We start from the raw sequence: 25,696 nt of genomic DNA, 5'->3' as shown, positions 1-25,696 counted from the left end.
TAATCTGCAACAGCAGTTACTAACATGGAATTTCAGATGTGAAATGGTACACTAGAGCCCTAAATCCAACACTTTTCATAGGCACTAATTTTATGAGACTAATGTATAATTTGTTGTTCATGGCAAATCAGGAAAAAATAGACTAATTTGGTATTAGGCTGGTCATGTATTTTTAATATATTAGTCTATACTCTCAAAAGTGACTAGTGATTTTCTGAATGCTGTTTTCAGATGTTGAGTACCAAATACCTTAAGCCTGATTTTCAAAAAGTATGGCACGCCCATGCCCTGCATTCTCACCACTCCTATTACAAGTTTTCTTTGATGCATCTCATTGTGGGCTTTCAAAATAATGAATTGCTTTGAAAATTAGGACTCCAAAAGCTTTTTCATGTAACATCACTTTGTTAGTGGTTGGAAATATTTTGTTTAGTTTATATTTTGGAACAGGACATAAGACTGCAACTATTATTCCTTAAGCTCTGATGGATACAGCATTTTTTCCCCCAGACATATACATATAAATATACATGACACGTGCTGCTGTCTTGTGCTTGAAAGTTTACAGAATTTTATTTCAGCTGCTTGCACTAACCAAAGCCATTAATAAAAGTGAATTTGGTTTACTAAAGACTGAAGAATAAAGCATTATCTCTCTCATGCAGGTTATCTGTGCCAAATGTTCTGAATTTAAGCCACTGGCAGATAACAGCCGTCACAATCGGGTATGCAAAGACTGTTTTCAAATACTATCAGCAGCCCCAAGCAGCCCTGGAGCTGAAGGTGTGGGAGAACAGAAGAAAAAAATAGCTACTGAGGTACTGATAATTTCCTATTCGTCTTATAATATACTAAATAGACATAGGTATCTGCTTTGATTGTTAAAATCCTTTGGATATAGTCATCATGATTATTCACCATTTTGGTATCTTAGCACTCACTCCTAACACATGCCTGGCAACCTAGTACTTGTTGGCCATACGGGCATACATTTCAAACATGAAGTACGGCTTTTCATGCAGGAACATCCAGGTTTTGCACACTAAACAAATTGAGGCATGCACACACTGTCCACTCCCTCCTGCTCCCCTCTCTTGTAGATAATTTGCACCTCTGGCAATTTCACCACAAAATGTAAGAGGAGCTGACTTCTCAGTGAACCATGCAAAAGTGTGAAAAGCTCTTTTTATCTTGTGAAACACCAAGAAGCAGCAGAATGAGACAGCCACTGTTTTTAAAGGTTCCTCTCTTGGGGTAGCTGAGTGACAGAAATTTACACAAACAGGGCATGTCTACATGTGTGCCTGCAAGCAAAAAACTCTGGAGCATCTTGCTCCAGAGTTTATTTATACACAGGACATGGAGCCCAGCCAGAGCAAGTGCTACCCTGTAGCAAGTACTACCCTGGCTGGCTGCTCCAACTGGGCTCCACGTGCTGTGGAGGGGCTAGCTAGTGCCTGAGGGTGCTTCAGCATGGGTGCTGCCTGCTGGCTAACCCTACTCTGAAGCACCCTTATGCTTCAGCCAGCTTCTCTGCAGTGCATTGAGCCTGGTCAAAGCATCCCTGGGCTGGCAGGTTGACCCTCCCCAGGTCCCTTACCAGGCTGGGCTGCTCCAGTGGGGCTCCACATGCTGTGGAGTGGCTGGCTGGGGCACAAGGGTTCTTCAGCATCGGTGCTGCCTGCCAGCTAACCCTGCACTGAAGCACCCTGTGTCCTAGCCAGTGGGGTAGTATCTACCCATGTGCTAGTGCACATGAAAACACTCCACAGCAGGGTATTACTTGTGTTTTACTTGTATCACTGTGGACTTTATTCTTGTCACACACCCTAATAGGGGCATATGTGTAGACACTGAGATGTTTACTGCACAGTTAATTAGTCAGCTGCACCCATGGTGACCTGTTTCATGCTCCATCAGAGATAAAGTACAATGCGGAGAATAGGGATAGAGTATATGTGGACTTAGAGTACAGCCAGAGATAGCATATGCCACTGTTGTGTACTTATTCTGGCACAGAGACATACTTAGGTGCCTTTTGGAGATAAGAGGAGAAGGGATGAGAGTGCTTTTAGCCTTGACTATCCTGAGCAACAGAGCAGCCTACAGATGGTTGTAGGCAGTTGCCACCTGCCATTGTGGTGTCTTGGCTTTTATGACTCGTGTAATTCTCTCTTGCTAGATGGTTTATCTCAGCTTCTGCTTGGTGCAGAATCAGTGAAGTCTGAAGTTAGATAAAGTCACATTCTCCCTTCCTCAACTGCATCATTTTAAGGCAGAGCAAAGAATCTGATTCTGTGGGTTGATATTAAGCTGCAGAATCTGAGTATGCCATGCAGATCTGGCTACAGTTCAAGGATTCACCAGTAAATCCTGGTTTCTCTCACCATGAACTACCTAGTACCATTTGAGCAGAAACTATCTGCCAACAAAGTTAAAGCCTGCACCTAAACAGCCGAAAATTCTGATAATCCTGAAAGCCAGGAATCTATGTAAAAACCAGTGAAATGTGCACAAAAGGCATTACTTCAGAGAACAGATTATTATTGTAAAAACCCAAGGGGGCAGTCATATTCTTTGACTTTTATTCCTGTCTTGAAAGGATTAGGTAAAATGTAAGAAAGATGGTACACAAAAAAGAGATATCACAACAAGTCAGTTTCTCTCCCTCCTATTTGTATTAAGCTTTGTAAGGAGCTTAATGATAACTTAGGAGTCTGTGACTTCACAAGAATTATTAGCAACTGCCAGAAATCCTCTAGAGATTTTTCCATTGGAAAGTGCAATATGATAGAGACATCTTTCAGTGACAATTTTTTGTTGTTTTTTTTTACCTTTTGTCACACAGCCCTTGGATACAGTTCACCAAACAACTTCCCATCTGTACACTAGAGCATCTGCTAGTAATAGTGTTAAAAAATTACTTGGATTTCTAAATAGAAGCTTTAATTGAGGAAAAAAAACAAGCAGGGATAACTAAAGCTGTGCGAAGCTTCGGTAGCTGATTCAATTCAAAGTAGATTTTACCCAATTTGGTGGCCGAATCTCCGATTACGAATTGAATCAGGAGGCCAATTAAAAGGTTCGACTCGAATCAGAAGCCTCCGAATCCATTCAGAAGATTCAGAGATTCGGCCATAGACTAAACAGGCAGCTCTCCTCACCACACTGGACACAGCTGCCTCCAGTTGTGGGCAGAGTGGGAAGGGAAGGGGCATGGGGGAGGGAGGGGCTGGGGCTGAGTCAAGCTGCCCAGCTGGGACAGGCAGCACGGGCCTCAGGGAGGGGGTTGGGGGGCAAGTGGGCACGGTAATGCTGGGAGTGGGGGGCTATGCCCTCCTGCCGCTTGCCCCACCGGGGTGGGAGGGTGCGATGCAGGCGTGGCTTGCTCTGGGCAGAAGGGGGCAAGCAGCAGCAGGGTATAGTCCCTGCTCCCAGCCCTGCCACACCCGCATCCTGCACCCCCATGGCCCAGCTAGGCAAGCGGCAGCCGGGGCATGGGGGTGCGGGATGTGGGCACTGCCCAGCTGGGGCCCGTGAGTGCAGGCACTGCCACTGCTTGCTCAGTTGTGGGGGGAGGCTACAGGATGCGAGCACAGCAGCACTAGGATCAGGGGGTGCTGCCGCTTGCCCCCTTACACCTGGAGTGAGCCACATCTGCATTGCATTGCACTGCCCCTCTTCACCCCGGTTGGGCAAGCAGCAGCAGGTCATAGCCCCCACTCCCAGTCCTGAGCCCCACCCTACTCCAGCTGGGTAGTTTGTCCCACCCAGCTCCAATCCCTCCCTCCCCCATGTCCCTTCCCTCCCCCCTACGCCCACCACAACAGACTTACCAGCTGAAGGCAGCTGTGTCCAGCGGGCCGAGGAACTGCTGCTTGTTTAGTCTATGGCCGAATCTCTGAAGCGGTGCCGAATCTTCAGAGCCGATTCAGCTGAATCGAATCACTGTCTTTCTGAATCGGCCAAATCCAAAGCGAATACTTACCACTTTGCACAGGTCTAGTGATAACACTACTGCATTTTCTTAACCCTCTCCACCTGACTGTTTCTGACTTGTTCATTTTCTTGCAAATTCATGATATAAAATAGTCATCCTCTGAAGAATCTACATGATGTACAGAATATGTCAGGCACTTCCTAAAAGGGAACTTGATGCTAACCTGGGTGACCCATAGAAAGGTGGTAGCTTTCCTAAGCATACCAAATAAATACAACTTGTAACGCAGTGAAAGGAATGTGCAGAAGGGAAGTTTGCAGGGTCCCAGTGTTTGGAGGGGTATGGAGTATTATAATCAGAACGCTGTTCTGCTTTAGCATATGTTCGTGTTATCTTGCCAACAGTGGTAAACCCAGAGCTCTGTCTCACCCTTACTGAAGTTCTGTGCCTTGCAGATGCCTTTCACTTGTGCTGAGAAACCATTTTCATTAATTTGAAATCTCCTCCCAACCTACTTGAGCTAAGCAAGAAACTAGCTGTGTCATCTTAATTGCTATTCTCAATTTACACTGTGGAGGTGGAATTTTAACTTCCTGTCCTCTGGGAACAATAGTTCAGCACCTACCTCTAGGTACTTAGAGGCATACTATATCTTGATAGTATATAATGATGATTAAACTCTTATGCAATTATAGGCTACTCAGCATTTGCCCTTTTTGGTTTCAAAGCTAAATATTTAAATATGGTATGTTTAAAGTACCCATACCACATAAGAATCAATAGAAACAGCTCTTATTTTCTTTTTACAGAAGCAGAGCATTTTGGCAGCAGAAAACAGCCTTTTCAGTAGCTATCTCCAGTTCCTAGACAAAGGGAAGACTTGGTCCAAAGTGTTGGTCACCATCCCCAAGACTGAACCCCTCGTCTTATACCTGCAAGGTGTCAGTCAGGTAAAAATGACATCCACAGAGGCATCATTCAGCAAAAAAAATATAAGTTTCGCTATGAAAATCTGGGAAATAGGTCAAGGGATTTGGCTTACTTTCAACAGCAGAAATGAACTTGGTGTTCTGAATTTAGCACAAAGCCTCAGAGATTTCAAATTTGCATCTTATCTGTAGACGAAGATTATGTGATTGCAAGCAAATGTCTAGTTTCATCTCTCTCTCTCTTTTTCAAAGGAGGAGTGGTATTACAAAAAGGACAAAGCAATGATAATTATTTCTGTTAAAGTTTATTTTCAAAATAAATACTCAAAGGTTCTATGGATCAGTTATCTGGGAAAAAGGTTTCTAGTAAATGCAGAAGATGGCAAAGCAGTACTAATAAGATGGTGCTACTTTAAGCCTTTGTTCTTTAATGCTGCTCCAGCTCTGGAGTGAATTTACACAGATACTAATGGTTTCTAAGGCCTGTGAACTGGACTATGTGCAGTGAAACCAATGTGTCTTAACAGCTGCTATTCTTTTAATTGCTTTGTTTGTAAATGACTGGAAGAATGCACTGTGGTAAGCTGGGTGATAATTTATACAGTGGATTTTTAGAATGTATGTCAAAACTTGTTTGTGGTGAGTCAAACTGAACACAAAATGATAGAATCAAATCCTAGTAGAATGACAGCAGTGAACATTAAAGCCCTTCAGACTCAGAATGGAATTGTATCCTTCAGACTCAGAGTAGAATAGCATCTGTTTCAAATTCCAATGGTGTTGCTTTAATTTGGGTGTATTGGGATAGAGGGGAGGGACCATGGGCCAAACTGAGTTTTATGTTACCAGGGGCAAGTGCAGTGATGTTGATGGATTTGCCTTGGATGAACACCAATCTATTTGACAGCATCAGAAAACAAAATTTGGCCTTTAGCTACTGTTATCCATGACTTGTAGAAAGTAAAGTTCTCCATATAACAAGTATAAAATATTTGTATGCCACTCTCAAAAACACGCATCCTATGAGAATGCATACCACAACTAAGGTCTTTAAATTGACCCTTTGTAATGCTTTAAATGCAACATTCAGAAAGCTGAAGTTTGAATTACAGGATATGGACACATGCTGCTTTTGCTTCAGCTGAATTTCACACTATACAGGGTAACCTTCCAAGTGGTTCTAGGGGCTCTGGGGTTGCCAAGCTCCAACTGGAGCTTTCCTACTGAAATAACCAGCTGAAAAAGAAATTCCCTTAGACAGGACAATATTTCTAATACAGGAACAGCTAATTTTGAGATTTTTCCCAGAATATTGGGTGAAAAAGCCTTAAATGAAGCAGCACAGAAAAGTTGTCTTTCTACCAAATTACTCAGCTGAGGTAAAATTAACCTATACAGAACATATAAGGTCTGTATTTTTTGTAGTGAAGCAATGAACAAAGCTTTATGCAGTGAGTCTCTGTACAGAGTAGATTTCACCCTCAAGGGATGAGTCTACACAAGATGCTTTACTGTGTAGTTGACTAATCTACTCAGTAAAGCATCACCATCTACACGTGTGCACCATTTACTGCACAGTAGATAGTGCATGGTAATACTTGTATAGATGCTGACTGGGAGCAAACTTGCTCCCAGTCAGCCTAGGCAGCAGGGTGGCACAGGGACCCTGTCCTGGCACTGCTCAGCTCCCCAGCTCCCCCATGGAACTGGGAGCTGGGAGCTCTCTGCCACCTGTCCTGGCTCCCAGCTCCCAGCACAGCTGGCAGCTCTGGAAGACAAGTGGGGGGCTAGGAACCAGCCCTCGTCTGTCCCCCAGAGCAGCTCTGTGCCACATGGAGCTGGCTGCTCCAGGGAGCAGGAGGGGGCTGGATTCCCAGCCTCTGTCTGCTCCCTGGAACAGCCAGCTCTGGCTCAAGGAGAGGAGCTTGTAGCAAACCCTGTGCCCCCAACCCCCACCTGGCAGGAGTCTCCCTGGCAGCTGCCCGACACCCAGGATAATCCTCAGCAAGCCCCTTGCTGCTGGAGGGGCAGCTGTCTCCTGCCCAGTGTACATCAGGAACCTGTCTTAATGTATACAGTGCCAGGAGACAGCTGCTGCTGCATCCAGCAGAGCTCTCTTTGCCCTGTGCCCACTGAGACAGGCCCTGTGCCCCTTGCCGGCCCCCAGGCTAGCTCCAGGGGGAGCCTGGAGCTCCCCCTGGCTGTTGCAGGGGGACCAAGCAGGGCAAGAGCAGCCCTATACCAGGCTGCTCCCAATGGGAGCAAAACTGCTCCCAACAGGGAGCACATTTAGACCTGCTCCATGGAAGGCTTTGTAAGGAACTTAATTCCCTACTGTAAATTAATAGCATGTGTAGATGTGCCCAAGGAGTATCATTTGGCATAGGGTCCAAGCCCTCTCATCTGTGCAGGTGTATGGTAGCTTGACTCCAGCAAAATCATGTAGCTCCATTTTGCCAGGGAAAGCAAAGTTGGGACTTCTCATGTGAGGTCCGGCGCAGGGTGTGGCAGGGCACAGATCTCCTTTTTTTTCTCTGGAACTTTTCTATGCTCACCCCAGTGGGGAAGAGTTTGGAGGAAAGTCAGGAGAAGAGTTGCAAATACATTTAAAGGCAGTATATGTCATTTTCAGTAACTGCTACAAACCATGTATACCCTAATGGGCATAGAGCAGTTCCGCTTGCACTGTGTGACTTGAAGGAAGTTCTTCCATGTAGGCCCTCGTTACAGTCTAGTGTCTCAGGGCATCACTAATAATGATCCACACAACAGAAACCAGTTCTGGTCCACAGTAGAACAATAACAGCTGTAAAAATGTTAAATCATTTTCATCATACATTAATAGCGAAACAAAATCGGTGCCGAGGTACCATATTCTTTTCCTGTGCCTACCATATTTGATCTTGAATCCATGTTGATGTGATTAGCAGGACACTATATTAGGGGGAAAGGATGCCTTTGACACTGAGCATTGGTTTTATGACAGTTAAATTTAATAATTAGTACCCCTGACTGTTTCAGATATGGGATAAATCAGGCAACAGAACAGCAAGAAAACACCTAGGACAAGGTTAATCTGTCTTGTATTCAATAACATTAATCCTGGATTTACTGTCAGAAATCAGCAGGCACTGGCTGGGATCATAAACAATGAAAATGAGGACCTATTTCATGAAGTGTGGCAAAGAAAAGGGAAAAAAATTATGTCATAATTTCTTTCTCAATTCCCTTTACGAACACAATTTTCTGTATGCTTCTAATTCATATATCATACGATATACTTTCTTGTAAAAAAAAAAGGCTTTTACAAAACTTCCCCTCTTGCCAGATTAATGAATTCTGCATCCATTCTTAAATACTATATCCTAGGTGTTATTAAAGTTTAGATATCAGTCTGACTTCATCACATCTCTAATAAGCCTCTACGTGTTATTGCTTCTGCTAACATACTGGGCAGGTTCATTAATGCACTGTGGTTACTGCGCATTTAATTTAATACCTGTATAATCAAGTACTAAATAAATGCTCAGTAACCACAGTTACTGCTCAGCAAGTGCAGCTGGTGAACTCAGACTGGTGGGGTGGTAGAGTGTCCCATGGGAGCACTGGCAGGGTTTGCAGCCTCCCTGCTACCAGCCAGAGTGCCCGGTCAGCTGCAACACACCTTCCCCCCCACTCCCAGCCGGCTGCAAACCCCAGCCTACTCCCCAGCCGGCTGCAAACCCTGCCCCCCAGCTCCCGTGGGACGCTCTGCCGCCCCACCGGTCTGATTTCATCAGCCGTGTCTGCTGCGCCGTAGTGCCAGCACATGCCTTTTTAGTGATGCTACTGCCCAATAATACATTAGTACTGTTTCTGCTGTGACACGCTATTGCACAGTATTTATAGGCTACTGTGCAGTCAGTGTCTCATGTAGACATACCCACTGAAATTAGAAAGCATGAGATGAGCAGTGACAGAGCAAAAGTTTGCTGAATTCATGGTCTGGAAATGTTTTGGGGGAACCTCCTCAAATTTCCTAATATATAGGACAGGTGAGGGCAGTTATTTCATCTGGATGGCCACTTAATGAATTTTGGCAAGTTGTCAAAGGCCATAATGGTTGCCCCGTCCCTTCCCAGGTGCCCTGCCCCCTGGTTGCCATCTTGGAACTGGAAGTCTTACCCCCTAACCCCTGATCTTCGCCACCGGACATCTCTCCCCTTGATCCCAGAAGTACTCCTTTTGGGGTGGTGCCATCTTGGAACTGGGAAAACAACAAAATCATATACTAAAAGTCAAACATCTACTATAACATTTTAATTTTATTTCAAAAAATATTTTGTCTTGATTTATGTGCATTTGCATAGTGCCTAATAGTTCAAAAATAAAGTCTTACTCTTGTATATTGTGTGAGAGAGGATGTGGGGTGTGGTTGGGAGTGTGTGTGTATGGTGGGTTGTGGGGTTTGTGAGGGGGTATGGCTGTGGGGGGTATAGGGTATGTTGGGGGTGTAGGGGTGTATATGTGGGGGAGTTGGGGGGTGTGGGCAGGGTGTGGGTGTATGTGGGGTTTGTGGGATGTGAGGCAGGGTATGGGGAGCCTCCCACATGTCTTCCCATGGTACAGCAGCAGCAAGCAGTGGGCTCGTGGGGTGAGGTAGTACAGGTGCTACCTCCCAGCTGCGCACAGCTCCAGCCAGTTCCAGCTGCATGTAGCAGGAAGGACCGGAGCCAGGCCAGCCCACCTCTATCACGTGGGGCTCACATGCAGCTCCCAGGGCTCACATGCCACTATGGGGAAGGCCCACGCAATGGAGCTGGCTGCCTTACCTGCTCCCTGCCACCATGTTTAGTTCCTGGGACTCCACTGAAAGTGACAGGGAGCCCCACAAGTCAGGAGCTGCACGTGGTGGCAGGGAGCAGGGGAGGCAGCTGGCTCCATTGTGCATGGCATCCCCCCGGTGGCACGTGATTCCTGGGAACTTGTACATCAGCCCTGAATCATAGGCACACGCTGGCCTGGCTCTACTCCTTGCTGCCATGTGCAACTTCTGGAACTGGCTGGTGTCATGGGCAGCTGCACCTGGATTTGTGGGCTGTGAGGTCCCTGAGGGCCTGCCACCTGCTGCTGCCACTGATGGCAGGGGCTGTGCGCCATGGAGCGGGGATGTGGGGAGGGGCATGTGGGGGACCCCACAACCCCCCACCATCCCTCACACCCTACAAAGTGCACACATCCACACCCTGCCCACCTGAGCTCCATGTTCACATCCCCTGGTTGCTCATGGGTCCCGGGCTCCATGCTCCCACCTGCCCCATGCTCCATGCTCCCACACAACTACAGCTTCCCTACCTGCTGCCCAGAGCGAGCACAGCAGCAGGGACACAAAGAAGAGTGGCTAGGCTGGGAAAGCCAAGCAGGTCCCTCGGTGGCTGCAGCAGTGCCAGCAGCAGCCCTGTCTAGAAGCTGTGTGCTGCCCAGGGCCGGGGCCCTCCCATGCATGAGGGTGGTTGTGAAGCGAGTGGGCTGGGTATGGTACAATTAACTGGTGGGTACCTGTGAGCTGGATGAAATTGCCTGGTGGGCTGCATGCAGCCCACGGGCCATATTTTGCCTACCCTGGCCCTGATATAGGATCTCTAGTCTTGGCCGCTGAATAAAATATATAGTCCACCACAGAGAAACCTTGCCTACCTCCTAGAAAAGCGAACCTTAAAAAATAAAACAATATTTGACTTTTGGGAACAGGGAGAGGAAATCAAATTATGAGAAACTGAAGCTCTTGCTTATATGTAAACACAATAAAATTCTTCTCAGCTTTGAAATCAAGGGAAGAATCCTAGTGTGCTTTATGTGCCTTAATGACACGTATCTGTGTAATTGCAGTTTTGGGCACTTACACACATTATGGTTTTATTTTGCCCTGTGTGCATACTTCTTGAAAGGGAGAGAGACTCTCCCACCCCTAGGCCAACCAAATAGTGATTAGGGTACTTGTCCAGGGAGGAGCAGGCACAGGTTCTAGTCCCTCCCCTCCTCTTCTCCTATCCAGTGATAAAATGAAACCAGGGCTCCCTCCCATCCACATCTCAAACATCTGTTTCACTGAGCTACACATCCTCTGACTTCTGTACTCTTCCTCCTGGCTTCAAACAACGCCCTCTGTTGGCTAGCCAAGGGTTGGTTTCAAGAGGAGGACTGGAGAAGAGTCTTCATGGAAGTGTAAAGTCCACAGAACTAAACCGAAAACATGAAGTACCCTAACAGAGGTGCATGTTTTCTGAGAAGGATTGAATCAATGAGTTCATCTCTTGACAGCTGAAAAAACGATGCATTCAGGAGAAAGATTGGACAACATGAACTGGAGCAACTGCTTAAATCAAGCTTTACCTACACAAAAGCAATATTTGGAAAAATTCCTAAAACTACCATCTTTTGTCCATCATGAAAATTAATTCTGGCTGCAGTTAAAATCTCTGACTGCAATTAAAATGATAGCAGCTGTGTCTGTAATAAATAAGGAAGTAATCTACTCAGACTCACAGGGAGAAGGAAGCATCTTTTGTGGTTCCTCAGAGGCCTCTAGTCATTCTAGAATAAGCATTAACTAGGTTAGAGGGTGTTATATCCAGTCCTTGTCCATGGCCGCCAGAATGCAAGGTTCTAAGGGCCTGCTCCAGACACTTGTCAAGTCAATGGGAGTGTTCCCTTGCTTTTGAGGGAATTCTGAATCTGCCACAGTGTGTTAGGAGCTAATACAGAGACATCAGGTTTGGAAACTACCCAAAGGAGGACAAAGACTCTCAGCATCTAGCTAGCTATTTTTCTAATTGTGACAAATGGTTTATTTTCTTTCTGTTTTGTGTATATTTAACTCTTATTAGCACTAATGGTAGGTCTGGTCATATATTCAGGATCTTAAATGGTGTTCCCACATTAAGGGAGCTCCACGAGAGTGGGGCCTGGCTCTTTGCTTGAACTCCCAGATCCTGTATGTTGTAATCACTCATGCCACAATGTTACAAGCAATAAGTAAGTCCACTATCAGTGCTCAAATATGTGATTCTTTCAAGTCATCCAGTTCATAGACAATAACATTGAAAGGGTGCATGCTATGTGTGATTACTGACAGCATTCAGTATCCCTTAAATTTCAGTTTAACACTAATTATTTCAATATTTGGCTTGCAAAAAGCCCTTGAGAGAGAACTCTTCTTTCCATCTGGGAAGTGTGATTTGCTAATTGGTTGCTACCATCTAATCCACAAGCACTCCTTACACATTTGTCCTCAAGCGCTCCTTACTCAGACAGCCAGACCCAAGAACTGATTCAAAGTGGAATATTACATTTACCCTATGCACCGGGTTGAGGTGTCACTTATACCTCCCTGACACACTCACAGCAGGATGTAAACAAGGCTTATGTGGGACACAGGCCTGCAACTTTCCACCCAGGAAGAAAGGAGAAATAAGCACAAGAGCTCCAGAGAAGCTCATAAACTCGTAAAAGCAGCCTCTGTAGCTGCTTGCAGTCAAGAGCCTGATCTTACTTGATCCTTAGAGCTAACACTAATGGGACTGACTGCCCCTTACAGTGTTGCAGTTCCTCCAAGGCGACTCCTGCTTTTGGGTTACTAGAATCTATGGCCTGGGATCATACTGAAAGGAGGTACATGCATATATACATATGCATAAATATATATGTGTATATATGTGTGTGCACATACACACACACACACACACACACACACACACACACACACACACACATATAGTCATAATAAATACATTCTAGAGAAACAAAATTGATCAAATAAAGTGGAGGTAGTATGTGATTGCTAGTACTGTGCAAGAAAAGCAGATGTAGCCTGGATATCAGTTTATTCCTATACCCCCCATGCAATCATGATCGGTGTTTTCTTTCTTAACAGTGAAGCAGACTCAGGCTTAAGTTTGACGCCCCAGCTGCTTCCGCACAAGGGCATGCACCCCTTCTCCATCTGCACAATGCACCAATTAGAAATGCACATAGCAATGTCTGTACCCAGTTTGTACGTGTGAATATCATGTATTACAGATGCAGCAAGTACCTGTAGTAATAACAGGTGTAGCTGAGGTATCAATATCTTGATGTTTTATAGGGTTTTCTTTTCCCACAAAATCATGGCACTTAAAGTAAAAACCAGTTTCTCTGGTCTTTTATGGCAATTTTGCAGCAGCCTCTCAGGGCAAAACCATACTACCCTACCACACCTGAATTGGTCCATTTGAGGATAGCATTCTGGAGGATGATTCTTAGGTGGCGTAGAGTCGTTACAGTGATTCCTGTCTTGTCACCCTGCCCTTATGTTAGAAGGCAAGGTGTTGCTATGCCCTTTTATAGGTGTTGCCAATTTATAGGGCCCGGGCCGGTGAGGCCAGGATCATGGGGCCAGGTCATGGGGCAGTGACAGCTCAGGGCTGAGCCGTGATCTGCCTGTATGCCCTGCCCTGTGGTGAGGAGGGGGGTATGTGCATGTGTGTTGGGGGAGGCTGCCTGGGCTCTAGGTCCCAGGGGTCAGGCAGGGGCGAGAACAGGGAGCAGGAGGCATGGGGCACGTGCAGCAGAGCATGCCTGGGCAGTATGGTCTGTGGCTGTCCCCGCAGTGCTCCACATAGGGCCGAGCCCCGCTTGGGCTACCCGCACCCCACTTCTGCCTGTGCCTGCCAGCCTGGCTCCGGCCAGTGCACAGCTTCTGGCAGGGACGTTCCTGGTGCAGCTGCAGCTGGCCAGGTGCTGCTCTGCTCCTCTTGCCTCCAGCGGGAGCCACCCAGCTAAAGCTTCACCCTCTGCCTACCCAGAGTGGCACAGCATGGGCAGGAGTGGGAGGAGGAGCTGCTGCTGGAGATGAGGGGACCAAAGCAGCACCAATGCCAGGGCCAGGACCAGGGCTGGGGCCTAGGGCAGCAGGACTGTTCTGCTCTTCTCACCTCCAGCTGCAGCTTCTTCTCCTGCTCCTGCCCCTGCTGTGCTGCTTCCGGAGGTCAGGGGGGAAGTGGAGACCTACATCCTGAGGCAGGAGCAGCCCAGCTAGAGCTCCCTCCACTGGGCGTGGCTCAGCAAGGGCAGGAGGAGGGACCACTGCTGAAAGTGTGGGGAGCAGGACAGCCCTGCCAACCTGGGCCCCAGCCCCAGCCAGCACGGACAGCAGGGCTGTTCCCAGTGTGGCTGCAGCCAGCTGGGTGCTGCTCTCGCCCACTTGCCTCCAGCTTCTTCTCCTGCTCCTGCCCCTGCCGCACTGCTCCGAGTGGGCGGGGAGCTTCAGCTGGGCGGCTCCTGCTGGAGGCGAGGGGAGCAGAGCAGAACCAGGCATGGCCCCACTGGAAGCTGCACACGCCAGTCGGGGCCCTGGTCAGTGGGCAGGAGCACAGCACAGGCTGCCCCAGCAGGAGCAGGTGGGGCTGGGCCCTGTGTGGGGTGCTGCAGGGGCAGCCATGAGCCAGATTCAGTCAGTTGGTGGGCTGGTTCTGACTCATGAGCCATTTTTTGGCCACCCCTGCCTTAAGGCCATTAGTTTTTTGTAACTTTCCAATCTGCTCTGTGTAACTAGCTCATCTGAGAATTGGGAAGTTACAAAGCCATTTTGTCCTCCTTTCTCCTCTTAGCTGCCACACTAGATGATGTAACAGTGCATGCTTAGAAATGGGCTCAGTTAGCTAACAAAAGGTCTGAGGGAAATCTCATTAATTGTAACTATTTCTTTATTTGAATATTATATTACTATGCAACTAAGACTGCCCACACTGTTTTAATGAGAGAGGGTCATGTTGTATGCATGCATGTATATGGCGCATCTCCATGAACGTGCATGCTCACAGACATAATTTATGTGGGATGCTATAGGAACTTCCTGGACTCTGAATGTTAAAAATGGCATTTAATTTTTTAGGATTACCCCAGAATCCTGTGATTATCACTGGTTATTAGAGTATGCTAAGAGTAAAACAGCTTGACTTTGAGGCGTCAAGAATCTACACATGCTGTTGAAATCAACGGCTGCCTGCAGATTTTGATCCTTACTTTAGGCTCACCCTTGTGAAAATGCTGGCTTACATGACTTCACAATGGTCACACATAAAGTCAATGTCAGCTGAGACTGGTTTCACTTGTTCTTAGCTCCCAAGATGATGTTGTCTCTTGTGTTGTGGAGGTGCCTCTCCTCCCCCTTGCTGCCCTGAAGCTCAGCAGAGCAATTTGTTTATTCTCAGGCAGTTTAGGGAGTGGGTGACAATCTGGGTGTCATCAGTGGTAGTTGAATTAGCACCACTCCTTTGATCTGTGAACTGTTCCCGGCTCTAATAGCATGACTGTGGGTGGGTGAGTAGTGCAGGAGCCCTAGGCACTCTTTATGGAGAGGTTGGGATGGGGGTCACTGTCATGGAGTTGGGGATGGGGTGGGTCTTACTCTTGTGGTCCCCTGTTCCTTCCAACACTCATATACTGTGACTTCCCTGCAGTGGCTCCAGCAGCACAGTAGCAGCAGTGCACAATGTACGAGCAGCCAGAGATTTGCTGCTGGGGGGAGGTGACAGGGAGGGGTGGGAGATGTCACCTCCTTTTTTGCTGCAATAATCACTGGTATTTTGGCCACTTGGCACACATATCAGTGGCAAAAAAAAGAGGTGACATCCCTCCCGCCCTTCCCCATGGCAGCGAACCTCCAGCCATTACCTGTGTGCTGCCACTGCCCAGCACAAAGTGCTGACAAATTACACCTCTGCCCGGCTCCTATGAAAACTGCAATGATCTGGCTTTGATTTTTTTTTCTGGACTCCAGTGCCTCCCCCTCCATCTTTGTGATGGAATTGGGAGTACTCTGGAATCTTTAGGAAAAATGATATGTTTTCTGCCCTAGAGGCAGATGGATAAAAGTGGGAATTTTTCAGTTCAAGGTCACCCAAGCACTTTGTGGTTTGCAAGGGCTAGCTGTGCTTGCATGCTGTGCTCTAACCACGCATAGGTGCATCGTCTTGGCCTCCAGGGGAATTGAATTCTACTGTTCTTGACTGGATGGGTGGATTGATTTAATATAAAGTGTCTAAAGAAAACTTAAAAGCAGAAAATACTGAGTTTCCATGTCACAGTTAAAGAATTACCAAAGTCCCCAGCTTTGCTACTGTTAGGGCTGGACTCTTGCCCAAAGAGACTGTTACAACTGTAAGGGCTGTTGCCAAATCCAAGTCCAGATGTGAACCAGTTTATATATGGCACAGGTCAAAATCTGGGTTGATTTGTACCCTGAGCTGCTGCACTGCTGTGGCTTTTTAAATCAGCACAGAGCCTGGAGCATGAACATTGTGCAGGCTTCAGTATGCGTGTAAGTAGATGGGTGCATACATAAATATTCTAATTTGTTATAATACATGATAGGAAAACAGTTTATTAGCTAATCAGATACACGGGCGCAATACTGACACAGTGAATTGCCTTGGGGTACCCTCAGTTGTTGGCTTGGATGACTTACAGTTTTGTTAGATGTGTTTGGACATGGTACCTTCTTCCCTGTTTAGGAAATAGATCTTGCTTCTTAAAACTAGTGGAAAACCCACTAGAGAGAGAGAATTCTCAAATACTAATGAGAGGAGGTGTTTGCATTCAGCATGTTGTTTGCTTTTTCTATTTCAAATGCAAAACTTTGGTAGTTCTCGCATTGACTTTTTTCCTGTGTCTTAGGATGGGCGGAGTCTTCGAGCCATACCCCTGCCTGGTTATGAAGTCAGTTTACCAAGCTCTGGTGAGAAGTTTGAAGCAAAACACATTTTAAAGCTTTACCAATCCCAACAAACTCTATATTTCAGTGCAGAGGATGAAGAACTGCAAATGAAATGGATGGAAATTCTCACCAAAGCAGCTAAAGGGGAGACTGAGGAGCTAACTGAAGGAATCAGTAACCCATAGAGCAAATTCCATTTAGTTTCTTTAACTCATGCTATATACCGTCACTTGAATTCGGTGTTCATGGCACTTTGGAATCTGTATGGCTTTATATTTTCATGTGTCTGCGTAAGAATCTCAGTGGTTTCACTCTCTTTTTTTCTTTTTGTACATTTATCACGTGCAGTACTAGCTATCTGACATATATTACATTAAAGGAAAAAGTAGTAGTAGTTGTTGACTGTGTCTATGCTGGTTTTAAATTGGAAGATAAGGAAGAAAGCATTAACTTTATCAAAGGTAATGGAAGACCAACAGTCTCTTGTTTTCCTAAATGTATATTTTTCAGTCCTTTCAATTGCTGTTCAGTGCAGGGTGTGTATAGTCTGTGATTAGGTATATAAATGCTGCCTTTAAGTTAAATGTTGTAAAGGCTTGTGGCTGGCCACTGACATTCCGTTCTCTGTCCTTCCCCTTCTGATAAGAATATGGTCTTTGTGAAGTGTGAACAATGTACTGAACCTTTTCTTTTACTAAGCTGTTTGTCTCTGCTATTTTGAGATGACCCATTCACAAGATGTATACTGTAGAAGAGACTTTTAATAACTACTGCAAACCATGCAGAAGAGAACATTAAGAAGCCTCATAAATATTAAGCTTTTATATATTGTGTTTTGTTTGATCTTGAAACCAACATGTTTTTTATTTCTTTTATGAACCCATTTTAATGTAAGTGAACCAACATTTTATACTGCAACCCAGGATGTAACCAATAAACAAGAACATTTTTAGTATACACAGTACAAAAAGGTGACTTTTTTGTTGTATTGGTTAACTTTTTTAAGTAATCTAGGATTTATTTATATAATTTGTAAATAATGTTACATAAGTATTTTAAGAAGTTTTAAAAGATTTGAGCTAATAACAGGGTTTAGTGCATAGGATGATATGAGATATTTGTATGAATTGAATTTGTAATTTAATTTCCTTGTTCACCTGTATTTGTCTTTTTCAAACCTTAAGTGCTTATCTATTTAAATAAAATCCATACCGTTACTCGTGAGCCAAATCTCCGGAATACTGCAAGCTTTAGATCAACATTTAACATAAGTACAGTATGAGAGTCCCATCTGTTTTTAGTAATAGCAAGCATGTAGTGCTGATACACAAGGAGAAAAAAATGAAATAAAATTTGTCACAGTGGTATGATTTTTAAACGCTTTGGTTTAACTTTTGTTCCCTGTTCAGCCTTCGACATTTTCTAGCTGTCGTTTGTCAGTGGAGAGTGCTGATCCATAGTCAAAGTTTCAGTTCGGAGTGTTTGAAAATTAAGGCTTCAGGCCAGTGCGTATTACTGTCCCATAAGACACCTCTCCACTGACTAAGGATTTAATTGTTTGGTTTTACTTTTAAAAAGTGCCTTTGCTCTTAACAAAATTTAATTTGCTGCTTAGGTAACTTCCAGTAGTTCTGTCCCTACAGTGCTACAATCAGTAGAGACACTTAACAAATGAATATGACATTCCAAAATTTTTCAATTTATAGATTTGTAAAGGAAATGTTTCACAAAAAAATGGTTTTACAAGTCTTTTGATTTTAACATTTTCAGTATTTTGTTTTCTAGTTTTCCCTCAATTTTCTTTCTTTCTGTTTTTGGCTACTGAAAGAGAAAGGAAGAAGAAATGGTAAGCCCAAGCCAGAAAAGGTTGATAAATTTGTTGTTTTCTAGCTTTAGTAAAAAAAAATGGTAAAATCTTATTTTTTTAAAAATATTCTAGTTCAGCTCCTTCCTTAGATGCCCCTTTACCCTCCCCCAGAAAAAGTGTTTTCTCATCTGTTGGCGTATCTGTATGAGACACTACTGTGCAGTAGCATTGCCAGGCACTTACCATGCGGCAACGTTACTGTGCAGTAGTAACGAGCTACTGTGCAATAGCTCATTTGCTACTGTGCAGTAACATCGGAAAAAAGTATGTGGTGATGGTATTGCACAGTAATGCCGGTTACTGTTGCTTATGCAAGTACTAAATGACCGAGCAGTAACAACTGCACCGTCCACTGTAAATGTAGACACAGCCTGTGTGGAAGATTGACACATGAGGGCAGAGGCCAGGTCCTCAAAGGAAAAGTTTCTCAGTGTCTCGCATCTATCTGGATTCTGCCTGGAGAAACCCTGTCAGTCACAGTTGCCTATGTAGGTTAAGGTAATATAGGTTAAAACCCAGAATTTAAATTCCACCTCACACTTAATGGAGTCCAGTACAGATCCAAAAGCTCTGGTGCTCTTGGACGTCAACATGGAAATCTTTTTCCTCAAGGGCAGCCTAGACTCTAACAAAGTCCCCAAATGCATATGTTAGATTGCCCTTCCCTGAAGTCCAAGCTGCCTATGTCACCAGGAGGCAGCCGGGATGGGGCATATAAGCCTAAGGCCTGAGCTGGTCAGGAAGTCTAGCCCTAGAAGCCAGAGAGACAAGAGCTCCTGGAGCAGGGCTCCTGAGATAACTGCTGAGCCAGGGTTAGCAGCACTGAGCATGGGAACAAAGCCTGAGTCCAGCGGGGACTGAGAAGAGAGGGTCTGGGGCCCAGAGGTCTGGAGCACAGGAGGGATGAGCATCAGCAGGGCCTAGGAAGTTCAAAGATCTCAACTAGCATAGGAGCAGGGCCAGGGCCTAAGCAGACTGAAGATCAGGGACCACAGCCAGAGACCAAGGGGGCCAAAGAACCAGGAGGGGTGATGACTGGGACTGGGAGCTCATAGACCAAGAAGGGTATGTAGCAGCATATCCTCTTAGGCATGGGAGTGGGTATTAGGGAGGTTGGAGTCCATAATTAGCCCTTAAGCCAATGACCAGAGACACCTCTGGTCATGAGTGTGATACCAGGCTTGGGAAGCCCTGGGACAGTCTCCCTTTCCTCAGAAGTTAACAACATCAGGGCATGGCAGGTGAGTACATGAGAGAATGCCCAAAGGGAGCCAGGTTGGCAAGGGCCAAGTGGCCTTCAGGGGGCATCGCAACCACCTCTGGGATGAGCACTTGCTACAGATACACCATTATAAAAGTTAAGGCTTTGTCTGGGCAAGGCTTGAATCTGTGTACTTAATTGTGATCCATGAACTGCCATTACTCCGTATTTCCTTGATTCCTGGTAAATTCAGGTACCTATCATGTCAAGAAACCAAGCTCTTCTTTCTTATATGCTTACATAAATGAGGATCATGTCAAAAGTGATCACAATCTATTGTACATTATGAACAAATATTTCAAAATTGCAAGCAGGCAAGCAGAGTTCACTGGTCCCAAAATCATCTTTCGAATTCCGTTGTGTAATACATGTTCCGGGACTTGTTAGATACGATGCTACTAAGGCCAAAATATGTTTATTATAACTGGTAGGTAAGATGCCACCTTTAAGAAGAATCTTATCACATAGGTACAGTAGAGAGTTGATTATACAGAAAGTTAATTAACCAAAAGGTTCTATAGTAACAAAGCCATCAGCCCACGGTTGGGTTTTGCGTTTCAGTGCACGTCGTTTCTTTGCTAGGGCATTGAGATTTTAGAACATTACACAGAACCATCCATTTATTTCTTAATTTAAAAAAATATTTGCTGTATAATACAGTAATGATACTTTTCAGTACTCTATACTGTGGTATTTATTATTCTATTATCCAGAAAAATTGATTATGCAGAACAATGGTGACAATAATTATTCTGGACAATCGACATTCTATTGTATGGGTAAGAGTCTGCACAAGAGCAAGCAGACATCTCTCTTGCCTCCGATTCCACAACAGCTTTGGTATGTGCTTTGTGCACTGTAAATTTCTCCTGCCATCAGTAGCATTATGTAAAGCATGTGTTGGGAGGACCTGCATAAGCAACTAGTGTACTGCTGGGGTAGATTTCCCAGATGTTTAAAACCCAGCCTTCACTTTTTGAGCCTGTAATTTTTGTCCACAACCAAATGCTTGCAAAGCATAGAGTTGTCTATATGATCACATTAGTGGCTGTGAAAAAAACTGTGTATGCAAAACGGAGATCATTTTTAAGGTCCTTTTCATTATCAGACTGATAAAGATTGCACAAGGTGGCCTAAATATGCTATAACACCTAAGCATTCTTCTTGAGTGTCATGGATTTTTTATTTAATTTGCTCTGTGGAGGTTTGTGAAACTTGTGTGTCAGTTCAGCCTGATCTCATCTCTGGCACTCAGGCCTATATGAAATGAAGAGAAATTTATATGAAATGAAGAGAAATCCGCCCTACTGCCGAGGAGTCTTGCTGGTCCCCTCATTGTTCTAAATAATACATTAATTACATGAAATGATACAGCCTAAGTGCTACTAGGTTTTCTCAGAGAAAAGTAAGCTTTTTAAAAGAGAAATCTTTATGGATAGCTGAGGGAGAAGAAGGGTTGTTTCCTGATTGTGTTCAGGAGACCTGCCATATGGATGATGCATGAAAAGAAGTTAAAAAAGGGGGCTATATCAATTATGAACCAAGAATTTATGAAATATTTTTGGCAAGAATTTTTGTGTGTTGTGTGGTATCCACAGATGAAGCTATAATAGGGAGCCCTGTTTTCCACACAAAATTCAAACTTTTCCCCTTTTTTGCTGAAAAAGTGAGGTGAGAAGAACAATCATGTTTGCAGGCATTTATCATCACTCAAGATCAGCACCAAGGTGTTCAGAGAGAATTTTGCCTTCCTTAAGTTTGCATATCAAATGCAGACATGCTGGTTTCCTGTTCTCTTCGTGGCAATAGAGTTGATTTCTTTTAGTTTTTTTCCTTATTTGCATCCCATCACAATTTCTGAGAAATGGTTTTGCAGCAAATGCTGAAGCTGTATAATGAAGTGTGTGGTTAACCTGTGTGCCTCTGACTGTGCTTCCTTGGTGCTCTTTCACTCAGCATTAACTGTGAAATATAAATGACTATATGTCTTATAAATAAGAATTTCTTTTTCCATTATTTCTCTTTTTTCAGTTCTTCAACCCATACAGGAACATGGTGAGGTTTTCCATCTGGCCTGCACTTTTGTCTGGGTGTTTTTGCTTGGCTGGGCAGTCTGCGGATCCAAGGAAGCTTGACGGAGTTGAATGATTACGTTTTTCTGTGAAATGAAATAGCGATAAAACAAGCTTTTCAGAAAGCAGTTGCTGGCTGTCTTCACAGATGCTGCCTGATCTATGATCACAGGAGATGAGAACAGGAGGAAGAAGTCTGCTCGCTGTCCATAAACATACTTTTCTCCCTATCTTCTTGGTTTGGTTTTATCCAGACTTAAATAGAAGACTTGTTCAATTTTTGTCAAAAGAGAATGAGCTTCATGTTTTGCCCATTGTGTTGTATTGATGCTAGAAGAAGTTATAGGGCTTTTATAGCCATATACAGGCATACCTCGGAGATATTGCAGGTTCGGTTCCAGACCACCGCAATAAAGCAAATATCGCAATAAAGCAAGTCACACAAATTTTTTGGTTTCCCAGTGCATATAAAAGTTATGTTTACACTATACTGTAGTCTATTAAGTGTGCAATAGCATTATGTCTAAAAAACAATGTACATACCTTAATTAAAAAATACTTTATTGCTAAAAAATGCTAACCATCATCTGAGCCGAATGGCGCCAATGGAAAAATGTCGCCGATAGACTTGTTCAACACAGGGTTGCCACAAACCTTCAATTTGTAAAAGCGCAATAAAGCGAAGCGCAATAAAACAAGGTATGCCTGTATGCATACACACCACCTAGGTCTTGGCAAAGTGGCTTATAGGTAAATAATAGGAACAGATCTTTACCTACTGTAAATAACAACTGCATAACAAGTACTTGTGACCTGTTCAGCTTCAGCCAGCTGGGAGGAAAGAGGTATAATCTCCCAACCAAACCTTCCTTTCAACAGCTTCCTTTGTACTAGCTTCTCTTTCCCTTTCCCACCCAGATTAGCCAGGTGATAGGCAGGAACTTGGTATGTCACAATGCCTTTTCCACATCTCATACATCAGGGGGAAAGAACTGAAGTAGCCAGGTGCTCTGCAATATTTTGTGCCATTATTATCTATTGTGCTGCTAGGTTTGAAACAGCAGAGATGGCCAACTACTACACCTCCTCTGTACAAGGGTAATGTATTTAAATGTTGCTTAATGGCCTTATGCACTCATTATTAACCTCATAGTTCATTTGAAACTTCTTCATACTTTGATAAGAGCCAAATATTGCTATAGGACAACTCATGAAACTTTGCTTTTCAGCACTTAGAAGTTGCTGTTGCTATTGACTTACAACAGTTGTATGTTTTCAGCAAGTCTATTCTGAAGCATCTGCATGTTCCTATGGACACAGGTCTGTGGAAATGTGTTTGAGCTCTTTGTGGGAGCTTCTTCATTGATGCTTTCTTCCTGGATTTAGTGATGAATTTAATTTGTTCACTTGGGAAAAGCACATTTGATCTGTGACACTTTTCCCCTTAATTAAAGCTTAAGTGAGCACCATGTGAATCCACTGTGCCTAGAAAAGGGAATACATCCGTAACTTAATTAAAAGGAGAAGGAGCTTAGTACTAAAAAGCTTGTGATAGAATAATAGGCTTCACACTGATGAGTGAGAGTGCCCACAGTGTCATAAAACTTTGAGAGACTCTGTATGAACAACAGCTGGGGCTTGACCAGGCCTGGCACCAGCGTGAGGCTTATGGCAATCATGTGCAGAGCCCCAGATCCTGTGGAAGGGGTATAGATAAAAGGTCTTCCCTTCGGAGTGAACCGTAGAGATCCAATGCTAGGATGTGACCTGGCTTTGCCCACCACACCTAATGGTCTTGGAAATGTGCAATCCAGCAGCTAGATGTGGTTTAAACAAAGTCAAGAAGAGAAAACTGCCATCATGCCTGACATACATCAGCTAGGCTTATTGGAGGTGGGAGAGGAATATTCCTTGTTGCTAATTGTGGGGGGGCGTGAAGACTCTACAAATCCCACAGCCACATAGGAGAAATGTTGTCATTGGACAGCTGAGTTAAATGAGCTGGTGGTCTAGTACTCGTGGAAATCGCATTTAATCCTAATTAAGAAATTAGTATTTAGGAAACTTGAAATTGGCTTACTGTGGAAAACAAAATTCGAAGGAGGGTGAACAGTACTTCCTTCTTCAGCAAAATTTTAGAAGATGTGGAATTTCAAATGACTGCTTTAGAGGAAAGTAATAAATCAGTCTGGATTGTCTTTGTTGGTTAAAAGAACTAAGCATCAGCTGAAAGGGAAATGCTTCTGGCTTGCAATGGCAAATTAAATTAAATGAAATGTCTGTGTGGCACAGGCCAACCTAAAGCAAAAGATCTGAAGGTGCTGAGAAGGTCGGCTGTTTCAGCCTTAAATCAGCCCACTGTTCCTAGGCTCTAAAAGGGATATGGTGTGTAAGGTGGCCTACCATGGAGTACTCTGGGTAGTGCCTCTGGTAAGGAAAAGATGAACATATACCTGGGGGTGGTGGCAGTCTGTAAAAGCCTACTGACTTCAAGCTGAGATTATTTACAAGAGCTAAGAATCTGCCCTTAAGTCCCAGCTTCGGCTTTCCATTCTCTAACTTTAATGGTTATGGTGATATGTTCTTTTCTTTTTTCTTTTTTTCCTGTTGCTTACTTTTTTAAACATATTCTTGATGGTAGCTGAAGGCATTTAGAGGGGAGAGGCTGCATGCCACTTAGATATTTCTCAAAGACTGCATGGAAATGACAGCTCTGTGCCCGCAGTTTTTCTCTGTACCCTGTCTGCTGTGGCCTTAGTACCTGGGACCTTTCTGAGTTCAAATCCAAGGTCCAATTGTCAGCTAGTCTGTTATAAGCTTCAGATTTATACCTTATCAATATCCACATGACACTCTAAAACATCTTGTTCTTGTGTGTAAAAACTGGGATTCTTCAATAGCTCTAGCCCTGATCATCATTAAGAAAATAGATCTAATATCTGACATGAAGACAATGCATTTGAAAACTGGATCATAGCAGTCCATGGCAAACCTCCAGCTGAAGTCAGCAGGGCTAGGATTTCACCTTCAGAGTCTTTTAGTCACCTTCAGAAATTAAGTGTTATAATGGTTTGTGAACAGAATCTTTTATGTGCTGCATTTTAAAAGCAAGGTTATTTTTTATGTTTCAGCTAAAAGAGGTTATGAAAGGGAATCTTTTTCACTATTCCTGAGAGTTGGAGCTCAGATGAGATGTGAAATGCATGTGAAGTTGCATTTTTCCAAAACAACTTTAGCATAATAAATAGTCCAACAGAAAGATAAAAGGAGTTTGTAGAATCAGGCCTTGGACACATGGTGTTTGTTTCCTATGCAAAGACTGTGAAAACTATTAAAGACTGTATCAATAAGTTTATCACAAACTTTTATTTTGCCACCTACTCCTCTACTCATTAACCCATCACTGCCCAAGTTGTTCACATCCCAAGAACACTTTAAACAGGCACTATTAGAAAAAACCCTGTCAAAGTCCTATCTCCTCCTTTCACCAAAAAATGTCTGCATACCTGCTTCTCACTCTGATATCACTTCATCTCAGAATACATGTTTCTCCAACTCCATCCATGTCCCAGCTACCGCGCACCCTGCCATTCTATGAAGTGCCTTCACTTTGGCATTCTCCTTCACCTCAATCCATCTGTACAAAGAGCTGAAGAGCATTTTTGTATGTATGCCATAACATATGCACCTGCCTTTAGGAGCTGCACTTGGAAGTATGGGACAGGTCCCAGGATGTGTGGGAACACCAGTGGAAGAAGCAGTGTTATGTGCAAACATAATGAAATGGTTAAGGAACTGGATAGCGTAGCTACAACTGGACCACTTCAGGAACAAGTAACCACACTATGAGGTATTCCAGTCCTCTATAGTACACATTTGGTGCTTCTACTGCA

The 25,696-nt window shown here is 44.2% G+C and overlaps 1 protein-coding gene across 2 annotated transcripts in view; it reads left to right on the top strand.

Moving 5' to 3' along the window:
• The window catches only part of FGD3 (FYVE, RhoGEF and PH domain containing 3), a 228,930-nt gene extending 211,103 nt beyond the window's left edge, over positions 1 to 17,827 (top strand). For both annotated transcript variants that reach the window (XM_090021259.1, XM_090021260.1), the window contains 3 exons: positions 666 to 818; positions 4,750 to 4,890; positions 16,564 to 17,827. In XM_090021259.1, coding sequence (XP_089877385.1) covers positions 666 to 818; positions 4,750 to 4,890; positions 16,564 to 16,788 — 519 coding nt within the window. In that variant the 3' untranslated portion in view covers positions 16,789 to 17,827. The remainder of the gene's footprint in view (positions 1 to 665; positions 819 to 4,749; positions 4,891 to 16,563) is intronic.
• Positions 17,828 to 25,696: the final 7,869 nt, after the last annotated feature.

The sequence above is a fragment of the Crocodylus siamensis genome, chromosome 11, assembly GCF_052110815.1.
Source record: "Crocodylus siamensis isolate JL-2025a chromosome 11, ASM5211081v1, whole genome shotgun sequence".
Classification (NCBI taxonomy): Eukaryota; Metazoa; Chordata; order Crocodylia; family Crocodylidae; genus Crocodylus; species Crocodylus siamensis.
This window is presented reverse-complemented; position numbering and strand designations above follow the sequence as displayed.